The 9846-nt window shown below is 47.9% G+C and overlaps 1 protein-coding gene across 1 annotated transcript; it reads right to left on the bottom strand.

Annotated features, from left to right (window-relative positions):
- Positions 1-2058: 2058 nt before the first annotated feature.
- LOC131267714 (uncharacterized) lies at positions 2059-9293 on the bottom strand. Its single transcript, XM_058270799.1, is given in 7 exon segments — positions 2059-4028; positions 4101-4315; positions 4387-6267; positions 6338-6467; positions 6531-7948; positions 7951-9010; positions 9075-9293. Coding segments are annotated over 7 exon segments (6627 nt in total). The 5' UTR covers positions 9150-9293; the 3' UTR covers positions 2059-2180.
- Between the last annotated feature and the right edge of the window lie 553 nt (positions 9294-9846).

The following is a 9846-nucleotide window of genomic DNA, read 5'->3' as shown; positions in this document are numbered from 1 at the left end:
TTTTTAATTCATAGTTAAATTTCTGCTGACTTGAAAGTTTCCCTTTTATTTCTAATAGCATATCTAATGGGAAAGTATATAATTTTTGTAAATTTGTTTGATTTTCCTGTTAGATGACTAAGCCTTTCAATCCACTAGCCAATTTGAAAAATCTATTATAGCACCCTTCAACTAAACTGTTTGATAATAAACAAACTACTCCCATCTCTTCCTCAACAAGGGCCTGAAGTGGAAAACAAAGACGCATAAAAGAGAACAACCCAATATTTCCGAAGACTCTCGCAGATTGCTCACCTCGCCGTAGGATTTCGTCCACCTAGCAGGATAATAATCCGCTCATCGATAGGCAATACCCTCTAATCCCGGAGCATGCGCACCACGTTCACTAATAATAAGCTTCCCGTGGCCGTCACATGGAGCTGTCAAAAATATGGTACACCTATCTGCAAACCAATGTACGGCCAATGGGCCACTACACCACTACCACGCCCCAATGGGCAGCAGAGTTCAGGTTGAAGGTTTATGGTCTTGGGAGCGTCTGAATAGCACCGTGTTTGGGTTTACTTTTTTGCCAACAACCAGCACGAACGCTGGTGCTTCCCTGGGCAAGCCTTTTTCTTGCATGACCAAATTGTGCTTGCCGTTCCTTCGTGTTTTTTGGCGAGGTCTGCATTGCACACGATAGTCACGAAACCGTCGTTACCCCCCGAGGAGGTTCTCCGATAGGTGGAAGTTGGTTTTTTATGATGTTGACTTGTTTTTTTCCCCTGTTCTGGATGAGCCTGGAATCGTAATTTAGCACGCCACACCCGACCACATAATCCTACTCGTACCCAGACAGACAGCCTTGACAATGTATATCGATCGTTTTCCGTCTGGATCTAATGAACAGAACGGTGGTTTGCTAGCAGGAAGACACTTCAATGCACCCTTGCACCAACAGTAGGCTTATCGTTGTCATCTATTGCGCCTTATTCAGATGCATCTTCTGTGTGGCAGGTCCTCCAACCGGCTAGGATTTGAGGAAAAAAACCGAGTCGGTTTCGAGTAATCACTTCAAGTGTACTTCACGATGAGGGTATAATTCAAAGGTACATCAGCCTTCGGGCTGTTCTTATGGAGTGTTTGCACATCTTCTCCTGCTGGAATAGAGGATGCACATTCCTTCGCACTACTAACCTTTCTTTTCCTCGTACTTTTGTCTTTGTATATTTTCACATTGCAAGAGATTAAGCGAATTGAAGACAGTTTACCAGTTCATTGGTACCTTACTATCCTTTTACAAACGCGCAGACAAAACACATAACAACAATAAACAGAATAGCTGACACCCTCCCGATCCTGGCGAGGTACACGAGAGAACTGGCAGTCGGTAAAGGCATGCCCTGGTACGGAGCCGTCGGTCGGTGAGAGATGATGACTAAGGCAGCTCCAATTCTCACGTGTTTGTGGTACCACGCGCCAGTTTGGCTGGCTCATGGCGTACCCATCATCTCTCCATTCGCTGGCCCCAATCACCAATCGCTCGTCCTTCCTCTGTGCCCCGGGAAATCCACATTCCACACTCGCTGATGTCCGATGGCCCTGACTATCGAGCTCGGAAAGGGGCTTATCGCTGCCGGCAACGACGGCGGCTACCGTATGAATGACAACTGACTGATAAGGAGCCTTTTGGGCGGTGCGATAGAGCGAAACCGGATCATGCAGGACGCAAACCTAGGCCAGAATGACGACAGAGCGAACCGACGTTGTGTTCGAGAAGGCTCGGAGCTGGAGTATGAAGCGTGGAGATTTTATTTTTCGTAGAGCATGTAGTGCATTTAAGTTGGAAGAAAGCATTGACAGGAGTCAAGATTAGCTTTGTTGTTTTCCTTTATTGTTCCAGGAGAATGTCCTTGGGGCGGTTGCATATGGTGTGAATTTCTGGATTCCTTATTATTTTGAGACCTTTTGAGGGAATATAAGCATATCACGGGTATGGACCGTTTCGGAACTTCCAATAAATGATTACTTTTCATAAAACACACTAAACAAAACAATTGGCGCAAAAACCGGCAGTTACAAAAATGTGAACGTTTTTTATATTTTTTACAAAAAATAACATTTAATAACAAAAACCTAGGACAAAAATACAACTTTTCAAATGTTGTAAGTTCAAGTAAGTGCTCTATACAACAGACCTACTCAGTACCACAATCCAGCTGCAGATTGATGCCACAATCGCCCTGCGTTTTGGCCTTCAGGAACATCAACTCCCGACTGCTCAGCGCAATGGCCAGATAGTGCAGCTTGCACTTGAAAAACGGCGTCTGGGGTAGCTGCATGCGGCGCATCTGAACGCCCGGTGACGCCAGATTGAAGCTGTTCCAGTGGACGAACCCTTTACGGCCCCGGTAGGTGTACAGTTGCACCTTTTGCCGCTGCTCCAGGAACGCCAGTATGGTTTCGTCCCGTATTTCCAACACCGTCAGTTGCGTAGGCTGATGGCAAGCGATGATCTGGTAGAGATGACCCTGCAGAATGTCGCTGTAGATCCGTACGGAGTCGTGGTTTCCCTTGATGACGGTTTGTACCGCCTCCGTGACAGCGACCAGATGACGCTTCGGTTCCCCGTGGAAACCCACGTGGAAGCTAAGCACTTCGCCCGCGGTCGGATCGGGGAAGTGATGGTTTTCCGTGGTGCTGATGCGTCCCAGTGGTACCTCCTTTGCTATTCGCGGCTCCAGCTGGTGATGATCGTCGATCGGTTCCAGATCAGGTGACGTGTCGGTTGTCTGTATGACGGTATCGTTGCTCTCCTGCACTGATCCAATTTCGTTTAAGGGTTCCGGTTGGGTTAGTAGTGGATGGTCTTCAGAGTATTCCGCGCTGGCTACAAGCTCGTCATCCGTGCGGTAGTACGTGGAATTTCGCATGTAGTTGTGCATGTTCATCTGGGTCGTAAACAGTGCCAGATTCACCTGTTGCTCTTCGTTTGAACGTTTTCTACGAATCGCTGGTTCTGGTTCCTTGCGAGCCAGCACAGCGATACGGTTTCCATCGGACAGTGCCAGTCCGACGCCGAGTGAGGATGGCAAAAAACTGGCTGTTTCGAACACACGCGACAAGTTCCACTGATCCGACACCTCTCCGGATGCGTTATATTCAAACACGTTCGTTCTGTCCAACACATAGAATCGATCGTGGAATTGAGAATCCACAAACGCACCGTCGACATCCATCTCCGGCAAGTTTTTCATCATCTCTAGCGAAAGACCCTTAAAACGCCAGATAGATAAACCCTTTACGTTGCAAACCGTATCCGTCGGAGCCGATCGGGTAACCAACAGGACGGTGTCGTCGTCGGGCGCAACCGTATGCCATTCGAAAACGTATCCTGTGTGCACCTGAAACAGCGCCACAAATACTCTATCTTGTGGATTCCACTGGTAAAATCTACTCTCGCATCCAAAATTAACCACAAGGAAGTGACTACCTTGTTGCTGGAACGTCCAGAACGATTCAATCGGTCCTTCCTCGTGGATCGTTTGCCGCTGCACGAAGTAGTTAAAGAAGTACATCCTCTGCTGCGTCCCGTTGATGACCGTCTGCGTCTGCTGACATGCGGCCCGATAGGCTATGCGCCGTTTTGCCAGCTCATCTTCCACCAGTTTTTTCTCTTCCTGTAGATGGTGAGCTATTTCCTGGACCGTCATACCATTGATTGTACCATTGCCAAGGATGTCCTCGCGAAAGATGGCCTTTCGTGATCGCAACGTGCCGTAGTATTCCTGATCGACGCGCCCATCGGCCCAGAGCGTCTGGTCGTACCAGTAATCAAAGTTTATGCCCCCGATCGTGTCTTCCGTGAACACTTCGTCTGCAGAGATCTGGTAGAAGCTTATCGGAGACGTGATGTTCATAGTTTCGCCCAGCAGCACCGGTTCACCGAATGGAACACCATTCAGAATCTTCGGTAACGTCATTGTGTTTAGAACTCTTATCGTGTTAAAGACGGTGGGTGTTTCGATCACTTGCTCTCCGTATCGCTGAAAATAGGAAAATTATTTTCTTGTAGTTTCTTATCAGTTGAGTAATGCATGCGTAAATGTATCCCTTACCATCACGGTGTTCTGACGTTCGACCCGAAGATCCCGCCCATTGACAACTCCTTCGACTTGCACCGGATGTTGGACGACCATTTGTTTAACATAAACCGGACGATCAATAGTTTGCTCCGTATGCAGCGTGATTAGCTCATGCGATCGTTGGTTGTTGATAAATGTTGCATTTAAACGATCACACTTGAAGGTACCAGGCAAGAAGACCATCGTATCTAGAAGAATCCCATGTATTTTACAATCGTCCCATCCATCCAAATCCAATCACCCACTTATTTGCACTTACCAACAATTTCGTAATCTTTGTTTACTAGCAGAACATCGTTCGCGAGTTCGTCCGGATTAATGCCCACAAGGTTCTGCCCAATAAGATGACCTTCAACCTGTAAGGCGGTCCCCCAAACACTGCCGTAGAACTCAACCGGTTCGTTAAACACGATCGGTTCCGTTTGGTCGTAGTAAACGATTTCGTTGTGCACGTTCGATATGTTGTATCCGTTGATAAAGTCCGTGGTAAAGCCGTGTTTAAAGTGCAATTCGTTTTGTAAGACATAGTGTCCCTTGAAGAAGTAATCTTGGTTCGTGCGTACTAAGGTCGATAGTTTATGGGACACGTTCTGTAGCTCATTCCAGCCACCCAGCGCTTCTAGATTGTGTACCAGTTGTAGGCCTTCCAAGTAAAGATCTCCCTTAATAACGTGTGTGTCGGTAGTGTTGTCGTACGCGTAGTACGCTTCGACTGGTTTAAACGATTTTCCGTTGATAGTGCTGGACACGACAAGCTCTTTCACATAAATTCTACCCAGCGTGACGACATTACCGGGGAAAACGATTGATTCGTTTTTAAGGACGAAATCTTTGACCAGCATATTGTTCACCATTAATGTGTTTAGATCACCCCGCACATCGAATCCTTTTAGAAACAGCTTCGAGCCGGTGATCTCCACGACGTCGTTATCGGTCTTGTACACTACGTTTGCGAGAAAATCTTTAAACGGCATCTCGTTCAGCGTTCCTTCGAGCATTACGTCGCCCTCCACTGTCAACGGGTTTTGGAAGTGCAATGATCCTGGTACCGCATTCGGGCGATCCAACCAGATAACGTTGTCGAGAAAACGACCGAGCTCAACGCCGTTCAGTATGCCGATGTCAACGTTACCCTCGATATGTAACGACTCGAGAACATGCTTTCCGCTGAGCATGTGATCGTCGTCGAGGTAGGTTTCCACGTGTTCCTGCAGTAATTTCAGATCGATCCCGTTCAGAAAGTACGCAACGAACGATTTGCTAACGTACAGAGTGTCAATGTACACATCCTCTTCGAACGCTTGCGGTTGGCTTAGGCTGAATCTGGCCGCTTCGAACGTGGGTAGGTGAACATCGTTGACCGTATTCGTTGGGCTATCGATGGTTGTGCGTTTCAATGACAAATAGTTTGCATACAGATCGCTAACGTGAACGATTTGATTCTGGAAGACTATTTCTTCGTCCATGTCATAGAATCCGGACCGAGGTACACCATTCAGTGTTCCAACAACCTCGAGATTGTTTGCGTACAGCAGGGAGTACTCCGGGCAGAATTCCAAAGTAGCGCCGGTGTGTTGATCACCGAAAATTTTGATCGAATTCGTATCCCACTCGGTAACGTTGATGCCAGCGAATAAACCTTCCGTCTGGACTCGATTGAAGAACACATTGCCAACGACCATGCTAATGTTCAACGTCTGATCGGTGCTCTTGGTAAGCAGATCCTCCAGGTGTATATCACCGAGCATGTTCGATTCCACTCTGATGGGCTCCTCGAATTTAAGATATCGATAGTGCTTGGAAGCGTTAATCTCAACGTACGGTTCATCAATATATACGACGTCCTTTAGGTACCGCTCTAGATCGTACCCATCGAGGTGGTCGACGTATATCGGACCATTTACAATCACCTCGTCGAACTCACAGGCGGCATCCAAAACTTTTGTCTGCAACAGCGTTGGGTTATCTAGGAATTTGTCCATCTGTTTTCCCCTTACGGCACCCCGCACGTCAAGCGAGTCTTCAATCTCTAACGAATCGAAGGTGACATTGCCTGGGATGTATTGCTCATCGTGTAGGGTGATGAAGTCAAACGGGTTTATGTTGTTCACGAAACCGTCGATATCAAGTGCGTCCATCGCTGTGAATACATTAAAAATCATAAAAGTATTAAACTGCTTTTGATCATAGGACTGTACCGAGAAACCTACTCAGCGTTCCCAGGAAATGTTTTTGACCAGTAATGATCGTTTCACGCGGTCCTTGCTTTAGCACGTAGTCGTCTGGAAAGCGCAAACGGTTTAAGAACTCCACACTCATTTGACTACCGAACGTTACATTCTGCAATATTCAAAAAAATATTTAAAAAATAACTGTGTCTTTGATATATGTTTAGCTACTCACTCCCTCTACATGCAGATGGCTCAAACGCATCGGTCGGTTTTTGAAAACTAATCCATCCAAAAATGTTTTCCATGGAATCCCATTAATGCGCTCGAAAGTCAAATCGCCTTCAACGTGCAGCGTTTTACTTCGCAGCACTTGCCCTTGCTCGTCGATGGCATTCCGGAGGGATTTTTCCGCTCGGTGCAGGTCGATCTGGGCCCCGTTTATTTCCTTCGCCACGTGCACATCATCGATTACTTCCAGCGAGTCGAGTGTCAAATTTTTCCATCGGCGGTTTTTACAATTGAAATACACCAGTGACTCGCTCAGATCAATCCCATTCACTGTGCCTCCGTCGGGCAGAATGACGCTATCCGTGTACAGATCGCCACCGATGACCAGCTCTCCTTCCAGCTCGACCTTACCGTCTACATCGTACACAAGGTCTTCAGCCGATATGCCGTTGAAGAAGTCGAAGTAAAGCTGCTCTACCGCCAGATCTTTTACGTAAAGCTCTTGAACGGGATCGTCCTGTGATGCATTTCGGGTAAACCGGGTCTGAGTGTCTTCCGGAGGCTGCTCGAACCGTTGGATGTACATGTCGTCAGCACGCAGAGCACCATCGATAAACAACTTGCCCTGCACCTGAATGGTTCCATTGATTTGCTGATCGTGCGATCGGGCCTCTCTGCGTACGCTGTGCTGCAGCTCGGTCAGCATCGCATCGACGCTCAGCTCGATTTCCTGAACCATATTGACCGTTGCGCCGAGATCAACCTGCAAGTCCGCCTCCCGCCAGTTATTGTGTCCGATCATTATCGTTGTTCCTGAGAGATCGTACCCCTCCGAAAACTCCACGAGTGGCGTCTCGAGTGTGCTGAAATTTTGCCGCTTCAACACCACCGGGTCGCCCTCCATCAGTGCAACGTAAGATTGGGCCTGCTCGATAACGGCGTTCTGATATTCGATGATTTTCGTAAATGCTTCCATGGTTTCCTTCATCTCCTGGATTTTCATCATTATCGGATGCTCACCGGAAAGTAACTCGATCGTGAGATGATAAAGGCTAGAATGCGCCTTATGCCGCGGAACAATGATCGAGATGGATTTTCCCCGCTGCACAATCGTTCCACCGAACAGCCCATCCGTGCGATCAACATCGAGCATGCAGCTCACCTCGTTGTCGATCACTTCGTTCTCCACCATGCACGGGATGTTGGTAGCCAAATCGAACGACACCCCGTTCCAGACGAGCGCCTCGAGGCGTTGAATTTCGTGTGTCGCAAAGATCATTCGATGCTGTACCAGCAGGATCATGTCGTCGCGGAACGTCCGAGCCGGTATCTCGAAGAACGCTTCCACTATCTCGAGCGATTCGGTGGGGATCTCCTGCGCGTAGAATCGACCCCGCTTGTAGCGGAGCACGGCAGGCGACTCCCGCTGATCGCAATGTACGAGTACCGTCCAATCTGAAACGCGTCGACCGAACGCAGGGCCTCGGAGCTGTAGTTTCCAACCGGTTTGAACTTCCTACGGTTCTGGTCTCCAACGCGGAACGTGTAAATCAGGACGGTGGAGTTCTGCGGAAACGCCACCAGGTATTCGTCACCGGCCGGCACAAGCCCTACCGATGGGCATGGATGTTCGAGTCCCATCTTTTGCATCAACCAAAACTGGCGTTCGTTGAAGGCGAATTCGTACACCGTTGCGGAGACGGACTCGTGCCGGTTCGGATGACGCCCTATGAGAAGCAGCGCATCAACCTCCTTCTGTCGGAAGAACTTAATTTGCGTGATGGTTTTATGCAGCGGCCAACGCCACTCCTCGTCCAGCCGGTACTCTTGCTCCTCGCGCATCGTGTACCACACGAGAAAGTTGCCCATCGATATCACGACACAACCGACGGCCGACGTGCGGTGCGTGTCCCATAGCGTCAGGATCTCGAACGCGATTGGCTTCGTCTCCAGGACCAGCTCCTCGGCCAGGCTGTACTGACCTTCCTGTTCGAGTAGCACCACCAAACTGGTATCGGTAAGCCCAACAACGACATGACGATCGACGTTTTTCGCACTCATAGTCTTCCAACGCACGACTCGCTCGCCAAGCGTGAAATTGAGATCTTCCACAATCGACCGAATTGTCAGCGTGTCCCGAGTGGCATCGTGCACCTTTGGAGGATCCGAAACGGTGCCGAGCGTGCGGATGAAGCTCGGATCGATCAGTTTCGCATCGATCGCCTCGTGCAGTACGTTGATGTGTGTCTCCCGAAGCGGTTTTAGATCATCCGAACTGAAACTATCCGGATGCTCCAACAGCTGCTGGCGTCGAAGCTCGTAAGCAGAAAGCGACTCCTCTGTTACGCCTTCTTCGTCCGGTTCTGTGACCGTTGGAAATGTGGCCGGTCCTCGAATATCATCTCCCGGCTGGTTTTCTTTTGGCGTAGAGAGCTTTTTTGGCACCTTTGGTGAAATTTCCACTCTATTGGTGTACCCTGTAAACTGTCGATCGAAATACACGTGGTTATCATTAGGTCGAGAGAACCCTTTCTTTAGAGGTTATTACCACCAGCGAGATTGCGAACGATAAAAGAAGGTAAACACTTGTGTACGAGGTACGAGATGCAGCGCACTTCACCATGCTAACTTTTGACCTCTTTGTTAAAATGTACAAATTAAAACACGTTCGCCTTATCTAAGCGAACGGCACCATTGCAGACGGAAGACTAGCTTGAAAAGGTTGGATACAAAATGACTGCTAGGTGTCACCGGCCTCCACACAATCACAGACGAAAAGATTGAACTGACCGCACGGACGGCACGAGATGTAATGACACTGGCATGCCGAACATATCATTTGTGATCGAATGAGAATTCAATCGTATACATTTACAGGTGAGTGTTTAATAATGCCTGGCTTGATTTCTTTAATTTTGATGATATCCATACTGCTTTCTACGTTTTACGTTTCTCTCAAAGTTAGGTATAATAACATTGAACATGAGTGGGAATGATTAGCCAACTTGGTTTAACGTAGAAAAATAAATTCATAATGATAAGAATGCGAGCTGAATCAAGTTTATTTTCGCCTAATTTCAGTCCTTTTAGAATTAAACCAATCTTTTGACGATCATAGAAGAACGTTTAGTTGTGACGATTGAATTGTTTTTTGTATCTGCAACGAACTCTTCAAAAAGCCCCTAAATGTATGCAACCCTCGGTACATCCAAGCATTAAATTTATACTCTCACGACTAGAACCAGGGTTTGCGAACTATGTTGCCGTCCTTGGTTCGATGCACCTTCTGATTTTTTTTGTCGGCGGTACGATATTACACA

Source organism: Anopheles coustani, chromosome 3, assembly GCF_943734705.1.
Source record: "Anopheles coustani chromosome 3, idAnoCousDA_361_x.2, whole genome shotgun sequence".
Taxonomy (NCBI): Eukaryota; Metazoa; Arthropoda; class Insecta; order Diptera; family Culicidae; genus Anopheles; species Anopheles coustani.
This window is presented reverse-complemented; position numbering and strand designations above follow the sequence as displayed.